Raw genomic sequence first — 21,086 nt, 5'->3', positions numbered from 1 at the left:
GGCGCCCCGGAAGGGTTAGCGGTCCCAGCATGCCTCGCGGGCCCTTGGGCCACCTCATAACTCGTGTCCCGCGGGGACCACAATTCCCGGCATTCGCGCGGCGGGGGCGGAGTCGGTCTCCTGGAATCCTGGGTCCCGGCGTGCACTTCTGGAGGACTTCAGGTACCGGCGTGCCCCGCGTCCCTCTGTCCGCCAGCTCGCGTCCAGGGCACCGCCTCTGTGTAGGGCGGGCGAGAAGGCAGCCGAGGCGGAGCTGATGGCTGCACTGAGGGCGGGGCGGGGTGCAGGCTGGAGCCTCCGGGGATGGCGGGCTTTGGGGGGGGTTCGCTGGGGGAAGGGACCCCTGTTGACCCCTGACCTCCGGGCCTTGCTGACGTCAGGAACTCCTGACCCTCGGGCCCGAGTGACTTATGGGACCCCCAGTCTTCGGGCCCGGTTGTCTGTGGGGGTCCCTGAACCACGGACGTGTCTGACGTCGGGGGCTTCGGATTCCCGAGCACGGCTGACTGCAGGGACCCCAGATCCCAGGACCCGGGAGGTCTCAGGGACCCCTGGAACCCGTTCGCGCGTATGGCTGGCGGTGGCGCTGGGCGCTGGGGGGGCAGTGCTGTTGTTATTGTGGGGCGGGGGTCGGGGTCCCCCAGCGGTCCTCGCCTCGGTCCTTGGCCCGCCGCCCACCTCTCCCCGGAGCCAGTACAACTTCATCGCAGACGTGGTGGAGAAGACAGCACCTGCCGTGGTTTATATCGAGATCTTAGGCCGGTAACGGTGGGGGAAGAGCGGAAGGCACCCAAGCCGCGGACTAGAGGGCGGGCGAGCAGGGGTCTGAGCCTTCTTACATCCTTGCTTTCCCCCATCCCAGGCACCCTTTCTCGGGCCGCGAAGTCCCTATCTCAAATGGCTCAGGATTCGTGGTGGCTGCCGACGGGCTCATCGTAACCAACGCTCATGTGGTGGCTGATCGGCGCCGGGTCCGTGTGAGGCTGCTTAGCGGCGACACGTATGAGGCCATGGTCACAGCTGTGGATCCTGTGGCAGACATTGCCACGCTGAGGATTCAGACGAAGGTGGGGGTCTGGGCGGGCTGGGGCTGATTGAAGCTGTGAATTTGCTCACATCTCCGTGTGACAGGTCTGTTATATCCATTCTCCCTCAGGAGCCTCTCCCCACACTACCCCTGGGACGCTCAGCCGATGTCCGGCAAGGGGAATTTGTTGTTGCCATGGGAAGTCCCTTTGCACTGCAGAACACGATCACTTCTGGCATTGTCAGCTCTGCTCAGCGTCCAGCCAGAGACCTGGGCCTCCCCCAAACCAATGTGGAATACATCCAGACTGATGCAGCTATTGATGTGCGTTCTGACATAAGGAAAATGAAAACTAGGTTGGGGGCTGGGGGTGAGGCTGTGGGGTGCAGGCACCAACTGTGATAGATGGTGCATGAGCCTATATACAGAGGTTGGGCTGGGAAAGGAGAGAATTTGGAGAAAGTGCCTACATCCTGGTCATGCCCCCAAGCATAGAGTCCCTGGATTTCTTCCATATTTTCTCCTTGTCCTGCAGTTTGGAAACTCTGGAGGTCCTCTGGTTAACCTGGTGAGTGGGACACCCTTCTTTCCAAGAATCCCTGCCCCAGGTCAGTGTGAGAAGGGGTGTGCTTCCCCTAATTCAGTGGTGTTTGGTTAAGTTTCTGAGAAGTCTCCTGTTGGCTATCTCCCAAAATCCAACCAGGTCTCCCCAGCTCCCCAATACTCCCTGCTACTCTTGTTCAGGTATCCCCATCTCCTAATAGGTGTCTGGTCTAGGGAATAGTGGGCTGTATCCCTGCAGGATGGGGAGGTGATTGGAGTGAATACCATGAAGGTCACGGCTGGAATCTCCTTTGCCATCCCTTCTGATCGCCTTCGGGAATTTCTGCATCGTGGGGAAAAGAAGAGTGAGCCCGTCTTGGGATGGGGGTGGGAATTCCTTTAAGTAGTGGGAGGGGCATTCACTGGGCTTTGCTTGGGGGGTGGTCTACTGGGAGGAAAGGGTGGGGGAAGGAAGGAGTTAGCTGGGTGAGGCTCATTTGTCCCTCTATCACAGATTCCTGGTTTGGAATCAGTGGGTCCCAGCGCCGCTACATTGGGGTGATGATGCTGACCCTGACTCCCAGGTATGAGCTTTAGGGGTAGTGACCTGTAGGACCACCAGTGTATTCAGTTGTGGGCAGCTGGCACTTCTGTTGAGCTTTGTTCTCAATTTTATGTTTATCTAAGATAAGCTGCCTCACATTTGGGGCTATCAGAAGAGCTGTTCTCTCTCATGATCTTGACTTTCTCACTCCAGTCCATTTTGTACACCTGCTACCAGATGGATTTCATCCTATTACTGTTTGATTTAAAAACTTCAATCCATTAACGGGGTGTTTAGTGGCCATTTTCCATTTGTCTCCAATTTAACCATCCAGATATGGCTTCTTACATGAATATATTCTGTTCCAGCCAACCTGATTTCCTACTCCCGTGGTTTTATTTATGTCATTCTTACTTTATATAGTTAAATACCAGAACCATTCTTCTAGGCTCAGCTTAAGTTCTACTCTCTCTTTAAAGTTTCTCTTAGGATTCTAGAATGACATTAGTGTTATTGATTTAATACTATATATCACTTGGAATTAGTTACCTTTTATATACATGTCCCACTTCCTAACTTCCAGAAGGCAGAGAGCCAGTTGCCTTTGTATCCGGAGTATCTAGTGCATGGCCTTGTCCATGCAGTTGTCAGTGTGTTGATGCAAGATTTGAGGTGAACGCAAGATGGGGAGAGTGCCTCGGTGTGGTTAACAGAGTGATGTCTGTCCTTTCAGCATCCTTGCTGAACTACAGCTCCGAGAACCCAGCTTTCCTGATGTTCAGCATGGTGTGCTCATCCATAAAGTCATCCTGGACTCCCCGGCACACCGGTGAGGGAGGGACTGCGCTGTGAGGTGGGGATGGGTGAGGTGTGCATGTGCCCTTGACCTGGGCTGTCTATTCCCTCCTTTCTTTCTCTGTCCATCTTTCACCATAGGGCTGGTCTACGGCCAGGTGATGTGATCTTGGCCATTGGGGAGCAGCTGGTACAAAACGCTGAAGATATTTATGAAGCTGTTCGAACCCAATCCCAGCTGGCAGTGCGCATCCGGCGGGGACCGGAAACATTGACCTTATATGTGACCCCCGAAGTCACAGAATGAGTGGGTCAGCAGGCGTATGAGTCTCCTGTTCTGATTTCCACCTTGCTTTCCTGGCCTAGGCTCTGAGGGTACCTGGACAGAGGACTAAATGAACCAGTGGGGGGCAGGTCCCTCCAACCACCAGCACCAATCCCTGGGCTCTGAGGAATCATAAAAATGCTTTTTATATAAAATAAAATTAAACCTAGCATTATGTTATAGTCAAAAATAAGGGGGGTACTGATCTTTTCCCCCACAAAAAGGTTAGAGGTAAAGCTGTATCCCCCTCTCCCCCTCAACTGAGGGGAGACACTGGAGCTGACCATTCTGACCTCCCTTTGCAAGAAAACCAGCTGCTGCTGTCTGTTGTTCTGGGCAGTTAATCAGGTGCTGCTCTTTGTTGTGTGCTTGGCTCGGTGCTGGGCCTGGGAGCAAAAATTCCCCACGCCTGGCCACAGATCCGGCAGCTGGCCTGGGAAGGAGGGCGATAACCTTGGCTTGAGAGTTCCACATCCATAGCACACACTGGATGAGTGCGGCGGGTCTGCTGACGTCAGGGGTTCCTTGGTAACTCCTGAGGTAATGGCAGCCTCAGACCCCTGCTCTTAGGGGCCAGTGGTGGTTTGTGGAAGAGGGTGGCGGCACCTTAGACGATCTGGTTGCTGGTCTGGCCAGGGTAGCGCTCAAACCTCCGGTTGGCCTCTTCACTGAAGGCATCACCTACAAGGTGAGTGGGTGGCTTAGATGGGGAAACAGACCCGCTGGGGGGAAGGGTGGGTAGAAGCAGAGAGGCTGGGAGATCCAGAGGTGGGTGGGAAGACACAGAACCCATGTAGGCAGATGGGAATGATGGTCTTTCCCTCCCATTGCCCAGCCTCTCTGGGCTCCTCTTCCCACGAGATACCAATGTGGCAGTTGTGCACCCAGATGCGGTGCCCGTCGTATTTGCAGTTACATTTCATCGCATTGTTGGTGAAGTCGCTTTCTGCTACCTCAAAATTGGGGTTGATGACCACCTGTGTGAGTGGGGGAAAGGCAGCATAACCCATTACGTTCCTCAGATCCAAGGGTGTCTTTAACAAATATCCCTCCCCCTTGGCAGCTGGAACTCAGGCCCCTGGCACCTGCAGAATGTAGTTTCCTGGCCTCACATCTGTGATGTCAATCCACTGGCAGTCGATGTCATGCCGGTACAGATCCCAGCAGCCCACAGTAATGCCCTGCTCTCCGAAATTGGCACACTCATACCTCTTGGCGACATCTGAGAGGGATTGGCACATGTCAGTGTGAGGCACAGCTGTGGGATGGAGGTACCGACGTCTGCTCCAGGCCCGACTCACCCTCCTGACATTCGGTGTCTTCTAGACAGAAGCTAGCTTTGTGGCCCTCGGCCACCTTGGTGCCATTGGGGGTCAGGATATCATAGTGAGTGAAGATGTCCATGCTGTGGTAGTGCCTGTGGGGACAAAGGGACCCCTGTTGCCTTCCCTACCCCCAGCAAGCTTGCCCCTCGCCAGGGACCTTGCCCTTCTGCTTGCACGGCTCACCCATGACACTCGTGCCACACCCAGGAGTGGCGCCCAGCCTTGGGCCTGAAGTCCGCTCGTCCCAGGTTGTGGATCTGGGAGGAGAACCGGAGGAGACGCCTGTGGCCATAGGGCCAGGGGGCCGAGCGGGCCGAGCGGGCCAGGCAGTTCTCCTCTGCGGCGCAGTAGAGCATGTGCAGGGGCCGGTCCTCAATGTAGGCCGTCTCCTGCACCAGGGCCGAGTGCAGTAGTAGGTCTGACGCAGCTGCCCCAAGGAAGGAAGCAGAGTGCAGGAGGTCACTGCTGGGGCGGCGGTGGAGGGGGAGGTGGGAGGGACAGATGGGGGTCCTTCTCCTCCCCCTGTGGAAGGGGAGAGGTGGGTTTTTCACAGACAAGGAGTACCCCTTCAGCTTCGAGCCCTCTTTTTCTCTCTGAAGGGGTGGCCCCGAGCCTCCCTTCCCTGGCCTCACTCACTCTCGGAACAGATGACTCCAGCAGTGAAGCGGGTTCCCGTTCTCTTGCAGGCAATGTGGGCGCCATGATGAGCACACTGGTCCAGGGACAGCTCAGACCCTGTGCAGCGCACTCCACTCATCACCACCTCTGTGGTATTCCCTGAGTCCCAGTACCAGGTCTCCTGGGAACATATGTTGGTGTTTCTGTGAGGCCCTGCTGTCCAGCTTCTTGGGCCAAGGGACTCATTTCCCCAGTCCTCTGCCCCAAACACAGGCTTTGGAAGCAATGGCCTTGGTTTCCCTCTCCTCACTCACCTGTAGGCCATGGTTGGCATAGCCCAGTCCAAGTTGCCTACAGACCACCATGGCCTCCAGTGTCCCCCAGTCATCCCCACAGATGAGGCCCCAGCGAAGGGACCCAGCTTCCCCTATTTGCACCTCCACTCGCCCCTCATGTCGGCTGCGGCCCCCACTGAGTCGGATCTGTAGTGACACAGAATGGCAGTTCTGGGTAAGCTTTTGGGGAGGGTAATGGGAGTCCATAGCAGGCGTGTGGCTGATGGGTGATTCAGAGGCACATATGGGCTGGTGAGTGGGGGCGTTGGGTGGGAGCTGCCAGGTGGCGAGGGCCTGGGACAGTGGGCTGGGAAGCTGTCAGGCTGCAGATCATGACCAGGACTGGAGAGGACGCAAGATCCCTGAACCGAACTGGAAAGAAAACTGACCTTGGTCTCTACCCCAGTGTAGGGCAGGTTGCATCTGACTCCGGCATCCCGGCTGTGGGAACAGTCCTCAGCTGTGATGTTCTTGTGGGGGCACTTCCAGAGGGAGGGTTCCTGTCCAGAGCATCGAACTTCACTTAAGTGAATGGCACCCATACCTAGGGTGAGAGGTCAAAGATCAGGAGGTTATAACTGGACCTTCATTGTCTGCCTCGGGGTCTCCTTCCCAAGGGATGTGCCTCCCAGGAGAGTGTGCACCTTCTCCTTCCCTCTTCCACCCATCTTCATCCCCCTCACCCTGCCCCATGCGGGCACCACTCAGGGCCTCTCGAGCACTCCCGAAGCCCAGCTCCCGACACACCACGCTGGCTGCCTGCAGGTCCCACTTGCGGTCACAGACTGTGCCCCACGTGCTGGCCTTCAGGACTTCCACCCGGCCCTCTCCAGGGTGGGCCCCACCCTTTAGACGCACTCGGGTCTATAGAGGAGAGAGATGTGCCCAAAAGCAGTGAATGGAAACAGCACAGAGAGGGCTAAGTGGACCTGGGAGATGAATGAGATTCTGTGGGAGGGAGGGGGTGGTCTCAGGTCTGTGGCCCACCCCCTGGAGAAAGATTCCTCTCTGTCCTCAAAGGTCAGGGCTGTGCTTGGTCAGGGGGTGGCTAGGCTGTGGGGACCTCCACCTGGGGTGGGGAAGGTTAGAGTCACTGTCACACACCTCCCCCTGAGGCTTCGACTGTTGTTGCTTCTTCTGGCCACTGGATACTGCGTAGAGAGGGCCTGGCACACAGCTCACCACCGCAGGGGCCCCCCCAGGGCACCTGGTGGTGTCATTGGCACGATAGAACTCCAAGGAGCAGAGGGAGAGGTGGGCCTCGGTGCCCACGCACGCCACCCCATGCAGACCAAAGGAGTGTTGCTGCCGCTGGGCCAGCAGCCTGGGGGGACAGGAGTGGGTGCAACAGGGTAAAACAATGCTCCTCCCTCTCTGCCCCCAGCCCTCCTCCCTCCATGCCTCCGCCATCCCCCAACCTTTCGTGATCATTTCATCCCTTCTTCTTCCCTCTTCTCTGCTGCATTTCCCTCCATAGAGACAAAGGGAATGGGCAAGTTTCCAGTTTGAAAAAGCCCAGGTTACCCAGACAGGAGGGTTCTTGGGGACCAGCGGCTGAAGTCCCCTCTGGACAGGACAGCTAGTCTTGAGTTACCTGACAGAAACCTTGCTCCGAATGGCTTTAAGTTGCTGGCCCTAATGGAGGCTGGGGTTGAGGCTGCTGGGCAGAGAGAGTGGGAAGCCAGGACTGCCCGGCTGGAAAAGATGGGCAGGAGGTAATGGCTGACACAAACAGGAGGCCTGAAGAGCCCACGGGAGCACAGAGCCTTCTATTATGCTGAGGCTAAGAGAATGGAATCAGGGTCAGGATGCAAAGGAGTGAGTAAGTCTTGGGTCTAAATGGCTTCTCTGAGGCCAGAGGGTCTTCCAGGCCAGAATTTGATGGGTAGTTATGAGAGGAATATACCAGAAGGACTGGGGCTGGTATGTGTGGGAATGAAGATGTAGAAATGTAAGACAGACAGAAGTTAGAGACCACATGACCAGAGAAGGAGAATATGCACAACAGAATGGTATAGATCTCTCCAGACCTGAGCTGAGCTTTAATAAGGTTGTCTATGGTTCTGCAATTTAAATGTAACAGAAAGAAGGTTCCTTAGCCACCCAAGCATGAAAGTGGGATTAAACTAGAGACATTAAAACTTAGAAGCACTTTGGAGAGATGCCTTGGGAGATGGAGGGGGCTTGTTTATTGACACTAACAGAATAAAAGATGGCAGTGGGCCGCGTGATGACAACAGTGTCTAGAGAGGAGGGCTTGTAGTGGCGAAGTGGGCCTGTGAGGCTGGTTTGGCAATGAGTTATGTAGTAACGTGCCCATCACTTGCTGTCAGAGGAAGGAATCTGACGACGTGAAGTTATTGGCTAGGAGAGGCAGAGAAGAGGAAAAGTTCATACATACAACAGACAAAGGAAGCCTGGAGACTTTACGGAATACCTTTGGTGGCTCAGGATCAGTGGATTCTGAAGCTCAGACACATCAGGTACTCTCCCAAAGTCCTGTGTGGCTGAAAATAAAAGCCAAAGAGGCCACAGGAAAAAAAAATCTCATTCTTCTAAACTTCCTCCTCCCCTTTCCCCACAAGGAACACAGTAAAAGCAGCAGTGTGCACTTGAATTTGGGGTTCAGGGAAGACCAGAGCATGGCCATGTCGGGCACAGAGGACCCTTAGCTAGAAGGCACTACAAGAACACCCCCAAATTCTGAGCTCCTTTGAAGCCACCAGAAAGAGGAGCTGGGGAAGGAGGACCCCCAGGGGACCACTGGGTGATGCTAGAATATGCAGAAGAGAGGAGGGAATGGAAGAAAGGGATAGATTCTCTGTGTCTTCAGCCACTCCTCAAGAAGTTATCAGGGAGACTTATCACATGCAAATGGCCTTTGGAAGCCTACTGAGGGGTATTCACTGGGGTTGGAAGCTTTCCACTCCCTTGAATTCCAAAGGAACCCATGAGAAAATTAGGAAACAGGGAGCCTAATTGTGTCAACTGGGCCAGAGACACAGGGACTATAATCTGAACCCATCCCTGGCAAAGGTTCCAGAGGGGACCCCAAGTCTCCCCTCCAAGCTGGTAGCACCTACTTTTAAAAAATTAAATAAAGGTAAGCTGGGAACATTGATCCTTTAGGCAAGCTGAACTTGAGGGAGACACAGGTATGGCATCTGAAGGACAGAAGTGCCAGAGGATCTGCTAGAATTCACTGGGGGAAGAAAAATAGGCATGTGGGACAAGGGTAGTCAGTAGATGAACTTCTATCAAGTCTTGCAAAAATCCTGTGACAAGCGTAATTCCCCAGAAACCTACATAAGGGCCAGCATCACTTTACATTTCAGTATATCATCTGGAAGGTGGTTTGCAATAGCTACTGCCGCTCCTCCACGTCTTGGTGGGGGCCTCTCGGCCCCCTTCCTGACCACAGCCCCATCACCCTGACTCATCGTCACTCCGTGCGCTCCCTCTCCTCACACCCCACCTGAACTTCATTTACCTCTTGATTGATCCCCTGCCCACTCGGGGTTTGGGTTTGACTTTAAGCTTGGTGAGTTGTCTGAAAAAAGGAGAAAGAAGTTAGTGGAGATAGTGGTTAGGTATGTGGCCCAGGAAGGATCCTCGATGTACCTTCCCTCGAGCGTGGGAAGGAGTGAAGTGAAGGGGGCCAGATTTTCCACACACACTGATGGCTACACGTCACTGAACTCCATTTTAGGAACTCCGGTTGCTGTGTGGATTCCACAACAGTGATGGGAAACCTAGTCTGTCCAGAGGTGAGGGGAGAGGGGTTAAGAGGTAATGGGAGGAGAGAGAAGGGGAATGTTGGTGAATTAAGGGGTGGGGGTGAAGAGTTGGGGGCAGGAAGCATGCAGGCCGTTGGGGCTGGAGTCCAAGTTATTTGGGGGAAGTATAAGGATGAGGAGGCTTCTCCTCAACTATTGCTACATTATTTCCTCCCTGTGCACCCTAAGATCAAAGCTTGCCCATTCCCATGCCTGCTTCCCCACCCCCTGGAATGGCCATTTTGCGGTTACATCCCTAATTCGTCAGCTTGGGTTCTGGGATGGACATGGATAGGCTGCCTTCCATCCATCCACCTCCTGGGGCCACAGGGGCAAACAGGAGGTCCCGGGGCTCTTGCCCCATTACCTTCCAAGGGGCTTGGGGCGTCGGGCCGAGGCTTTGGCCGCTCGCTTCCTCAACTTTCTGCGAGGATAAGACAATAGCAGAGTCAAGATCAGTCTAGAACCAAGTGGGAAAGGCTGGTGCAGCCAGGGCCAAGGGCAAATTTCTTTTCCAACAGGGAAGTTGGAAAGTCAGCAGGATGTTATGAGATACTCCCAAGGCTCAACCCTTCACAGCTGTTTGGCTTCACATGCCCAAAACCAGGCCGATGAGCAGCAGTGAAGCTCAGGGACTCAGGCTGTTAGAGCCCCTATATCAGCATCCACAGAAACTAGTCTGGGGCAGATGGGTCATGAGGACCAGGCTCAGTATCAGGGTTGCTCTAAACCCGAGGGGAGGACTTTGGGGAAAGGTATAAGTAGGAAGGTGTTAGGACTGTTAAGATTGTCAGACTGACCGGGCAAGGAGAGCGCTCTGGCCTGGTTATAGGGAGGCTGACTGTCTTTTATTCTTGGATGTTCTCTGACTTCTGGCATTTCCAGGTCTGAGGCCTGTGGACCAGGACCAAGGCTGGATGTCCAAGAACATTAAGTTGGTTTGACTGGGGAACATGAGGCCAGGTGGGTTAGGATGACAGCATCCTTCCTGCTTAAATTAAATCCCATATGCTTTAGTCATTCACAAACAGAGCTCAGCTCCCAGACTTACTTCCAGAGAAATAAGTCTAAAACTTTATTTCTTTTTAATTGGCCTAAATATTTGACCTATTTTATTCTTCAAGAGGTTGCCTTAAATCTAATGTCTGGAAACTAGGGCTGTCTCTCCTTTCGTTCTCCCTTTGATTTTAAAGACTTCAATTTTGCCCCCTCTCTTTTCTTTCTGACTATGCACAGATGAATGCAGGTCTGGCCTGTCTGTTCTTACAAGTTTATGGATCTCTCTGTCATCATCTTACTTATCCCTTCTTTAAACATGTTCTTACTCTGCTGTTTTCTCCTGAGGAGTCCTATCTGGACCTAACATACTGTACGCAGATGCACTTGGGTGTTAATATATAGATTTGAGACAGCGCAGAAGCTGCTTGACTTTTCATGTCCTGGCTTCTTCCTGGGATGTATTTAGTTGGTCTTTTTGCCAAAATATCCATTATGTCCAACATTCCTAGGAAAGTGTGTACAATAACTCTCAGGTCCCTTTCCTGAGACATTACTAAGAGTTTAGAACCTCTCATCATACAAGTACAGTGTGAAACTTTTTCTTCAAACGTCTTTTTCTCAGATATGTCTAAAATGAAATATATTTTGTGTTTTCAACAATATCTCAATCCTCTGACTAGTACTCAGAAAAATGCAGTATTATCTAGAAATTTAGAAGTACTTCTTCTCTTTGTTATTTATAAGGTTCTTATATTAAATATCCTATGGCATACTTAGTTATATATAAGGTGCAACATAGATTATATTAAGAACCTGGTGTTTGTTTAGGACCAGTACTGATATCTGTCTTTATTTACACTCCTTCATTCACAAATGTGCTTGTTTCCCCCCCATCATTTGTTTCTTCAACCATCAAACATAAAAACCTGCGTACATCTATGTGCCCTCTTCTCAATCCAACCATCTCTCTTCTCTAAGGCCACCCCCCCAATATTTCCGAATTCCATCCCTTAGGATCTTTTTTCTCTTCAGTTGAGAAGTCACGTACAATCTCTCCTCAACTGAATCATTTTAAACATGTTCAAATCTCTCCTACACACACACACACACACACACATACACCCTCCACCCCATTTCTCCCCCCTTCTTCATTGAAAGCACTGTCAAGAGTTGTCATATGCTCCACTTTATATCCTCTCTCTTACCACTCATTCCTTAACCCACTCTTCTCTGGTTTTCCCCATCACTCTGCGAAAATAAATCTAGTAGACGGTTTCAGTCTTTACCTTATTTACCTCTCAGAAGAACTACTGTTCTCTTCTTCTCTCCTTCCTTGGTTGTCCTAACACTCCCAGTCTGGTTTGATTCCTAATTCTGTTTACTCTCTCTTGGTCTTATTCACAGGCTCCTCCCCTACCTAGGCACTTAAATTTTTGGAGCCCTGTCTGAGGCATTCTACTCAGTCCGTATCCTCTCTTTATTATGTTCTCATTTATACCTAACCTTGTATATTCCATTGCATTCTTGATGTTTCTACTTAGATGTCTCAAAGTGTTCTAAAATGTAATGTAGGTCCAAAAAATAAACCCGTAATTCTTTCAGTAAAATCCACTCCAGAAACCTAAGAGTTAACCTTGATACTTCTCTTTTTGACTCCCAAAGTCAGTCCATGACCAAGTCCCGTCAGTGTTACTTCCTAAACATCTCTCCAGTCCATCCACTCTTGTTCTTCTGCAAACCATTCTCAGAAATGCTGCCAGAGTGATCTTTTAGAGCCCCAAAACCTCATCACAGCTTCTCACACCCCTCCTTGTGAAAACGCTTCACTTGTTTCCCAGGGCTTTTATTATAAAGACCCAAATCCTTAATGTAGCCTGTAAAGTCTTCTACAATCTCTCGTCACCTCTGTGTTCTCAGCACCTTGCACAGTGCTTTTCAAATAGTAGGAGTTCAATAAATAGCTTTCAGCACTAAAGCTCTTAGAACCTCAATTTCCTTGCCTACAAAAGGACAGTAAATGATTCAATTATCTTTACATCCTTTTCCTCTTCTAAAATTCTATAACTTTCACGTGTTCTAGGGCAGAACTATAAAACCAACTTGAAAAAATGTTGAATGCATCATATTCTGATTTTCTTGTTCTCAACATCTTACTGGCTTCCTCTAAAAGCTAGCCAATGTATCTTCTTTCTCTAAGGAAGGTGGAGTTCTTCGTAATGTCCTTGCCTCTCCTTTATGAGGGTATTACCTGTGGAAATGCTCCCTCTGTCTGATGTGACCTGTGAAAGGCAATCTAGATCATATCCCCATCACAGAATCTCCCAGGACTCCTATAACCCCTTTTCTCACTACAACTGATCTCTCTACTCAGTATGTGTCCTTCTCCAGCCTTCATATCCCAGATTCAGTAACAGTTTGCAATGTCTACACAAATATTCCCGATCTCTGAATGTTACTTCAGACCTTGCACATCTAGGGATAATTGCTGGATCTCAGACTTGCCAAGGACGGCTCACTTGGAAAGCTGGTAGGTATTACCTTGGAGCCCAGAGATGACTGATGGCACACACCATCCTCCTTTCCAGCAGCTTTAGGGTCATTTGCCATGTGTCTTCTCTTATTTTCTGCTACCAGTCATCCTACAGCTCTTTACTCCCTCCCTCTTGGCTGTCACCTTCCAAATCAGCTTCACTTTTGTAACAAACTCCTAACTAGCCTTACTGCACCCTGAACCTCCACCCTCCAATTCACTACTATTGGGTAAACTTTGACAATACTGGCCTTATTTTATCAGTGTTCCACACAAATACTTTTATTTTTAATTTTGTCATAGAATAAAGATGAAACTCTCCAATATGGCATGAAAAGCATTCCATTTTCTGCCTTTTAAGTATCTAGATCTTTCTTCCATTATTTTTCGGCACAACCTTCTACTCTAGTCAACCACTTTTGAAAAATATCCTCATCACTGTCCTCTCTGTCTGGGTCAGCAATGACTCCATTTCGCCAAATCCAGCTTTTGTTTCTCAGTCCTTGTGCTTTTAGACCCATCAGCAGCACTGAGTCAGGTGACCACTCGCTCCCTCTCCTTCTTGAAGCCCGTTACTTGGCTATAGGCTACCACACACCCCTGGTTTTCTTTCTACCTCACTTCACTGTTTGCATGTTCACTCTATCTTCCTGATCTCATAACATTTAAGCTCTCAGTTCAGTTCTTGGGCTCCTCTTTTCCTGTTTACACTCACTCCCTTGGTGACACTGTCCAGTTTCAAGACTTGTAATACTTTTATTCAACTGAACTCTAGAGTCATATACCCAATTGCCTACTCAGCCTCACCATTTCAATGTCTTAGAGGACCTCAAAATTAACAGGTCCAAAACCAATTAATTATTCAATGTCCCCCACCTCCTCCTTGCACAAAATGTCCTCCACCCACTGTCTTCCTTATCAGAAAAGTCCAACTCCATACTGAGCTCAGGCTCAAAACCTTGGAATGAACCTTAACTCCTCTCCTTCTCTCGCACCACATTAAATCCATCCGCAAATCCTTTTGCTTCTACCTTCAACCATACACACAGTGTGATCACTTTTCACCACTCTTACTGGTCACCATCACCTCTCACTTTCTTTACTTGGCATTCAGGAGACAATAACCCCCTAACTAATTTCTCTGCCTCCCTGACTCTACTGCATCCCTTACAGACTATTTTTAAAGCAATCAAAATAATACTTTAAAAATGGAAGTCAGATGTCATACCTCTGTTCAAAACCTTATCTTACACAGAGAAAAAACCAGTCTCCCAAATGTCCCTACATGATCGGGCTCCCCATTCTTTCTGGATCTCTTCCTATATCATTTTCTCTCTTGTTACCTCAGCTGCAGCACAGTGGCCTCTAGGAACCTGACAAAAGTGCTTTTTCTCTCCCTCCACCCCTCCCCTGCCCCCTAGGATCTTTTATGATCTCTCTTCCTGTAAATGTTTGGCTAAATTTCTACACAGTTTGGGCCTTAAATCTTTTCTCAAATGATGCCTTTTCAAAGAGGCCTTCTCTGACTGCTTTATCTAAAACTGCAATCCCACTTCCAACTTTCTAACTCCTTCCCTGCCTTATTTTTATCGATTACACTCTTTGTTATCCTTGCATTTAAAATTTTTTCTATTTTCCAATTCTTCCTTAGTCCATGAGATCAGGGATTTTTGTTTTGTCTACTGTTGAATCCTTTTGTCTATTGTTGAATCCCTAGTGGCTACAACAGCCCCTGGCACACCGTAGACTAACTCAATAAACAAATACTGAATGAATGGATCTCTTCACTTTTGTTCATGCTAGCCTTGTCACTTGAAATCCCTGCTTTTTACATTGTACTAATTCTTTCAGAACCTGATGTTTGCATTAGGGAAGGTGAAGAACAGCACAGAGAAAGAAATATAGTCCCAAGACAGATAACAGTGAAGGAGTACAGCACACAGCTATTTTAAAACCGTTTGAGTCTCTAGACCAGATAAAGTATATTACTTGGAGATGAAAGAACTTTCAGATGTGCAGACTGCCAAGGCAAGGAAAATTTGAGCAAGTCTGGAGAAGACCAGAGGTTGGATAATGTATTGACTTTCAAAAAGAAGAAAAAGGATTCCTTAAACTAAATAATAACACTCTAGAATACATTATTAAATGGAAAGTTTGTGAACAGTGAGGAAAATATATGGAGATTCTTAGAAACCTAGAAGGATTTCAGTAAAAATTAGCTCAAACCACCATGATTTCTTTTTTTGACAAGATTACTAAATTGGAAGGCTGGAGAATGGCCATGAACATAATATATCTGTATTTTAAGGGAGACTAACAAAATGTCCCATGATTTCATTATAGATAAAATGGTGAAATGTTGGCTACCTCATTGTAGTGTTCAGTATGTTCCCAATTAGTGGAAAAAACATTTCACAACGAATGAGTAAAGACTTGATGAGTGATGAAGAGTTAGACTTTGGTTTTGAACATTTCAACAATTTTAACAGTCACTCTGATGAAGGCAGAAGGCATAGCTATCTTGTACATCCTTGAGAGGAAGCTGGGAGGGATGGCAAATTGAAAATAATGTCAAGATTCAGGATTATCTCATGGGTTCATCGTGGCTTTGTAATGGATTTTCAGTGATGTGTCCAACTAATTTAATAGGGTAAACTCAACATAGATTTAGGTTCAAATAGGCTTTTCTATTAGGATCAAGGATAAGGGAAGATCTGAATTGATTTTAGATGACTACCAGTTCAGTATGAACAGTGGGGTGTTTGCTCAACAGAAAGTCAATACCAAGTCTGGGCATGCTCTACCCAAAGTTGAGCATTTCTACTGTACCCTGCCCTGATCAGACCGTTTCTGAAGTTGTGTACCCAATGCAAGGTCACCTAGATGTCAAGAGGTCTTTCTGCAAAGCTCAACTAACGAAGAGCTGAAAACAATTAGCATTTTAGCCTGCAAAATAGATTACAGAGAGACTGTGAAGATTCTAAACTCAAAATGACGGCAAAAGATTCTCCAGGGTAGCCAGGCGCTGTAAGCACAGAGCCGTTCACGCAAGGGATCCGTTACTCAGGAAGCCAGCGCATACACCCCGGCTCCAGGGCAGGTGGAGAGGGCCGGGCACCTCCGCCGAAGGATATTCCGGAAAACTTGCCTAGGCGTCCCGGGGGCTCCAGAGGGCTTCCGAGGGCAGGGCCCCACCCTCCCCACGCCCTCTGACCCTCAGGGATTGGCCCTCTGGCGGGGACACGCGCGTCCAGCCCCTCACTGGACACACCCAGGCGCTGCCTCCGCAGGGCGGGGCCGCGCGCTCCCTGAGCTCGCCCCGGGGTCGCGCCCGCGCCGTAGCCGTAACCGCCCAGCGGACCGCGGGCCGCTGGGCGTGGCCTCGCGAGGCTTGGCGCGCGCCCCGGGACATGGAGAGTCTGCCTGCCAACCGATGGCGTCATGGGCACTGGCCCACGCCCCGCGCCACTAGCCCCGGCTGCGGGCCCGAGAGAGCCGAAGCCTTGTTTGCCCCAGTTCAGACCCGCCCCGAGGAGCCCTTCATGGTCCCACAAGATTTCTCAACTCTCCAGTTTGGAAAGGGCCTCCATATTTCTCCACTGCTGCAGAGCCCCGGACCCTCCCTGGGGTCGAGACACCAACCCTTTTAGTAAGCATCCCTTAATCCCAGCCCTCTCCACTCAGCGCCCACATCTCTTCACCTGTAAAAGGCCGTGTTGACCCTCTTTTCGCTAGGGAAGCCCAGCATCCCGCAGACCACGTGGCTGTTATGGGCACTCCAGCCTTTGTCACACACTTGCAACCAGCCGTCGGGAAGCCTGACTTCGACCAGTCCCTCGGTCACTGGCAGGGGCCGCCTGCCCCGCCCCACGGCCGGTCGAAGTCGGACCTCCTCCACTTGCAGGTGCTGTTCTACCTGGAATAGGACCACAAGCAGAGGAAGGAGTCTCAGTAGCGCCTTTCCCATGTCCTCTCGCCCTCACAGACCCCTGATCAGTGTGCTTGCTTTAAAGCCCGTGGTGAGTAGGCGCTGGCACAGGGCTGAGAGGCATGCCTGCTCTCTGCAGTGAACTGACTCTCCTGGACCCCAAGAGTGGAAGGGCACCTGCTCTGAGAAGCGATTGAGGGTGCTGAGGAAGCTGAGGAAGGAGTGCCCAAGTCGGCCCCAGCATGGGGGAGCAATTCTCAGAAGAAGTGGCGTGGAAGCAGTAGGAGAGATTAGGAAGGGAGATGTTCCCAGAGAGCAGGAACATCTGAAGGGAAGGAGAGCAATGGATGCCCTGGGGACCAGGGATGAAGCTGGAGAGGCTCATGCCAGGCTTAGTGATGTGAATGCCAATGCTAAAACAAACCTGGGCTTTAATATGTCTAGCTCTATTCTTTGTCCACACCCTGCTAAGCTTCCCACTAACCCAAATTAGCTTGTGAGGCATATGGGATCCCCTACCCTCTAGTATCCCCTCTACCGACATAAACCACCCTGGCCATCCTGGGCGGGATGTGTATGTTGTATGTGCGTGCATATGAATGGCAGACCTCAATGACATTAGAATCTGAGAAGCCAGGGAGGCGCTGGTCCTTGCAGATGACTCCTGCATCCTCATCGTGGGTGCAGTCACTGTTCCCCCAGCCCCGGGAGGCACATTCAGTCACACTCTGCTCAGTCCCACTGCAGCTCAGGTTGTCCAGCCAGATGCGGCCTGTGGAGAGAGAGAGATGGGGGAGAGAGAGACTTGTGGAGGCAGGATGGGGGCGGGGAGGGGTTGGGGATGTTGGGGAGAGTGAGCATACAGGCCTCACGTTTGGCCAAGATGATCCCATTTTTCAGCTAAGATAATGGGTGTGCAAGAGACAGGACACCCTGGGAGGAAAGGGAGCACGGGATTGATGGAGGGCCAGTGGTGATCTCAGGGATACTCGAGAAGTTGGTACGGTGAATAAAAAATTGAGACTCAACACTGAATTTCTAATCAATCCTGACCTATTCAGTGATAGCTATAATTAATCAAGCACCTGTTGAGTGTTAGGCACTCTGCCATGTATGCATACACATGATTATTCTTAGAGCTGCTCCCATTTTACATAAACTGGAGTTCAGAGAAGTTAAGTAACTTGCCTAAGACCACGCAGCCAACACATGGGGACTTAGGGGTTTAAGGCATTTGTGAAACTTGGAAATCTAAGATCTTTTCACCTCAGCCTCGCTTTCTCCCATGGGCCTACCCTGCCTGTACTGCCACATTGCCCCTTTTCTTTCTGCCTGGACCACATTGAAATGAATATCTGACTTCTCAGAGTTGGATGGACCCAAACCACATGGGACTCCAACCAATGTGACTTGTCTGTCACAGCCAATGGCAAGGACCCATCATGCATGTCCTGACAGGACTTACCCAGTTTCTGCTGGGATGCCTACTTCCTGTTCCACCAGGCCACTGGAACCATCACAGAGTTCTCGTGACTATGATTTCCCCCCACCAGGTCTGATTCAGACCTTTGAGGCCATTCAGAAAACCCCCTCAGCCAAATGACTGTCTTCATATTTGAAGACAACCTTCAAGTAAGTGCTCTCCAAAGCTTTTTCTTTTCATATCAAACACCCCTAGTTCCTTCAGCTATTCCCTCTTGAAACTTGGCTTCCAATCTTTCACATCTGGGCAGCTCTCCTCTGAAAGCATTTCCGTTTTCTACTGTCTCTCTTAAATGTGGCATCTACAAGGGACACTTTATTCCAGAAGTTGTCCAGCCAGTGGGAAGTGGGGGATGTGCTGCAGACTGCCTGGGCTTCTGCCCATCAATCCTACTGTGGGCTCATACAATGGAAGCATCTTCAGGTCTCAGAATTCCTCCTATAATCCCCCCACCCCACTTCATGTGGTAAGAGTTTACACCTTGTTCTTAGTCAGTTCCAGCTTGCTGGTTTCAGCTCTTGCCTATAATTTGATTTTGTCAGCTGCAGTATCTGTGATCCCTTCTGTTTGGGACATCTAGACACCATTTATCTGCTCTCAGCTTTCCATCAAACCAACTGTACTTTACTTGTACAGGACTTACCTGTAGCTGTGTCCTAGCATGTGTCTTTGTGGAATCATACATAGGCAAAAGAAAAGAATTTAGTGATCACCTAGTCATTTTGTACCTAGGGTATCTGAAGTTCAGAGAAGGCACTGAGCAGCCTAAGGTCACACAGGCCTGAGAAGTGACTGTCAACCATGGGTGTACTTGACACTGGCTGTTTCTGGTGTCCTAGCTTCCCACGCCTTCCCTGGTGTTCTCTCTCCCTGCATGAAGGCAATACTTCGGCCACACATGGAGCCTTGCTCACCTGTTCCAGGGCCGTATTTGGCACTGTGGGTCCAGCCCGTGGCCTCTGTGAAGCCCAGCTCCCGGCAGAGGACATGGGCAGCCTGCAGGGTGAAGTCGTCATCGCAGATGGTGCCCCACTCGCCAGCTTGCTGGATCTCCACGCGGCCCTCAAAGGGCTTCCGGGGGAAGCCAGCCAGCCGGAACCGCAGCCCCTGGCTCCCAGGCCTCTTCTCGGGGGCCGTGGATGGGGATGGAGCTCCCAGGCAGGAGCAGCACAGCAGGCACAGCAGCAGCCCCCATGGGCTCCACTGCCGGATACTGACAGGTCGCATGGCAGGGAAGGCCTGGGTGCCCCAGAGAGAGAGTGTGTAAGACAAACCAAGACCAAGCCAAGCCTGCATCCCAGAGAAAGGTCAGGAGAGGAAGAGAGACAGTGAAGGACAGAGACAGAGACCGTGTGAGAGAAATACAGGGACCCAGGGACTAAGTGAGAAACACAAATTCAGTAAGAGCAGAAACAGAGTCCGAGAGACACCGACCAGGGAGGGGGCAGTGAGAGGAAGAGAGACAGAGACACAGAGATAGAGAGGTTCTCCCTCAGCATCAGTTGTTCTGTCCCAAAAGGCCCTTCCCTAGCTGTCGTCATCACCTCCATTATCCCCACCCACTGGTCTAAGAGACCCATAGATCAAAAGACAGCGATTAGAGACCAAGAGGCAGAGAATGGTTGAGAGGAAGAGATAGAGACTGAGCAAGAGGAACACCCAGACAGGAAGTGAGAGGAAGGAAAACTGTGGGAAAGAAAGGGGATTAAACAGAAAGAGACCGTAGAGAGAGACAATGTGGAAGATAGATAGAAGGTGACCGTGAGAGAGGCAGCACACAGAGCAACAGAGAGATGCAAGCAACAGGTAAGGAGAGGGCCTGGCAAGAGCCAAGGAGGGGTGACGGCAGGGATCCAGAGATTCCATTCAGCCAGAGGACAGATAGCTACTGATTGTGGAGAGAAGCAGGTGAGGGGGCTTAGGAGCCCCTCAGACCTTAGGTTCCCTGATTGGCAGCCAAGCCCAGAGTCCAGTCTGGGCAGATTCCATGGCAGAGCCCAGGGTTCACGGAGAGCCCCCTGCACACCCTATCCATGCGGGCTCTCACATGCCCTGCGGGGTCAAGGGGCCCAGGAGGGCCAGGCCTCAAGCTGGGAGGGGTAATGGGGTAGGGTTGTCCAAACCTCCTGCCAACACTGCCATCGCTGTCACCGGGCAACCAGAGGCCAGGGCACCAATCAGCTCCTCAGCCAAGGCCTTTCCTCTGTCTGGGACTGAGAATAGCCCCTCTCCAGCAAGGGGCCCCCTGAACATGCTTTCCCCAACTCAGACAAACAACACAACAGGACAGCTTTGTTCTGGGGACATTTTGGCTTGGGGGCCCAGGGGTAGGGCCTCATAGAGGAGCCTCCAGCCCTAGGGCCGGCAGCTGCCCTATTTGGAACACCCTGCAGCCTTCTACCCGCCAAATATCTGCCTCTCTCCACTCTTCTTCTCTCTCTCTCTCTCTTTTTAAACAATGATAGAACCCTCTGTTGGTTGGTTTCCCCTCGACCCCATCCTGCATCACCCCTTTTCCGTGGTCCCGCCACCATCCTCTCCATCTGAAACTCCCCTTCCTCCCGCGGCAGCGTGACTCCCCCTACCTTTGAGCGGGACTCTAGGGGCTGGGAGAAGAGTCCAGGTCCTGGAGATCGGTCCTAGGACTTCCCAAAAAAAGTGCTCGGCCAGGGGAGACTGGACCCCCCCCTCCCTCCCCCCTCTCCTTTCGTCCCTCCCACGTCCCCTTGAGCCCTCCCACATTCCGCCTTCTCCTTCGATTCCTCCCTGGCCAGTTCCCTCCTCTTCTTTTGGTCCTCCCCTCCCCCGTGGAGCGGCCGCGGCGGCCGCTCCACCTCCCCCCACCCCTCACCGCCGAC

General features: G+C 51.1%; 2 protein-coding genes across 10 annotated transcripts; one reads left to right on the top strand and one right to left on the bottom strand.

Moving 5' to 3' along the window:
• Nucleotides 1–7: 7 nt before the first annotated feature.
• On the top strand, nucleotides 8–3,407 carry HTRA2 (HtrA serine peptidase 2). 3 transcript variants are annotated; one of them, XM_032880731.1, is made up of 9 exons: nucleotides 8–162; nucleotides 381–762; nucleotides 863–1,067; nucleotides 1,157–1,351; nucleotides 1,563–1,595; nucleotides 1,830–1,935; nucleotides 2,085–2,154; nucleotides 2,848–2,943; nucleotides 3,051–3,407. In XM_032880731.1, exons 1-9 carry the CDS (start codon nucleotides 30–32, stop codon nucleotides 3,214–3,216), a joined length of 1,386 nt encoding a protein of 461 aa, XP_032736622.1. In that variant the 5' UTR covers nucleotides 8–29; the 3' UTR covers nucleotides 3,217–3,407. The 3 variants fall into 3 exon arrangements, with proteins under 3 accessions (XP_032736622.1, XP_032736625.1, XP_032736624.1); XM_032880734.1 differs by lacking the exon at nucleotides 1,830–1,935 and having other exon boundaries at nucleotides 1,563–1,635; XM_032880733.1 differs by lacking the exon at nucleotides 8–162 and having other exon boundaries at nucleotides 176–762.
• Nucleotides 3,408–3,517: 110 nt separating this feature from the next.
• LOXL3 (lysyl oxidase like 3) lies at nucleotides 3,518–21,012 on the bottom strand. Of its 7 annotated transcripts, XM_032880720.1 has the most exons (16): nucleotides 20,814–21,012; nucleotides 19,143–19,467; nucleotides 17,354–17,517; nucleotides 16,519–16,733; nucleotides 9,656–9,712; nucleotides 9,003–9,062; nucleotides 6,617–6,836; nucleotides 6,196–6,376; nucleotides 5,902–6,056; nucleotides 5,492–5,659; nucleotides 5,196–5,358; nucleotides 4,743–4,986; nucleotides 4,536–4,651; nucleotides 4,320–4,456; nucleotides 4,100–4,211; nucleotides 3,518–3,915 (listed from the first exon to the last, which is right to left on the bottom strand). In XM_032880720.1, the coding sequence occupies exons 2-16, from the start codon at nucleotides 19,453–19,455 to the stop codon at nucleotides 3,842–3,844; spliced, it is 2,379 nt and encodes a 792-aa protein (XP_032736611.1). In that variant the 5' UTR covers nucleotides 19,456–19,467; nucleotides 20,814–21,012; the 3' UTR covers nucleotides 3,518–3,841. The 7 variants fall into 7 exon arrangements, with proteins under 7 accessions (XP_032736611.1, XP_032736609.1, XP_032736610.1 ...); XM_032880718.1 differs by lacking the exon at nucleotides 20,814–21,012 and having other exon boundaries at nucleotides 19,143–20,096; XM_032880719.1 differs by lacking the exons at nucleotides 9,656–9,712; nucleotides 20,814–21,012 and having other exon boundaries at nucleotides 19,143–20,096.
• Nucleotides 21,013–21,086: the final 74 nt, after the last annotated feature.

This window comes from Lontra canadensis, unplaced genomic scaffold (assembly GCF_010015895.1).
Source record: "Lontra canadensis isolate GAN:19392208 unplaced genomic scaffold, GSC_riverotter_1.0 scaffold71, whole genome shotgun sequence".
Taxonomy (NCBI): domain Eukaryota; kingdom Metazoa; phylum Chordata; class Mammalia; order Carnivora; family Mustelidae; genus Lontra; species Lontra canadensis.
This window is presented reverse-complemented; position numbering and strand designations above follow the sequence as displayed.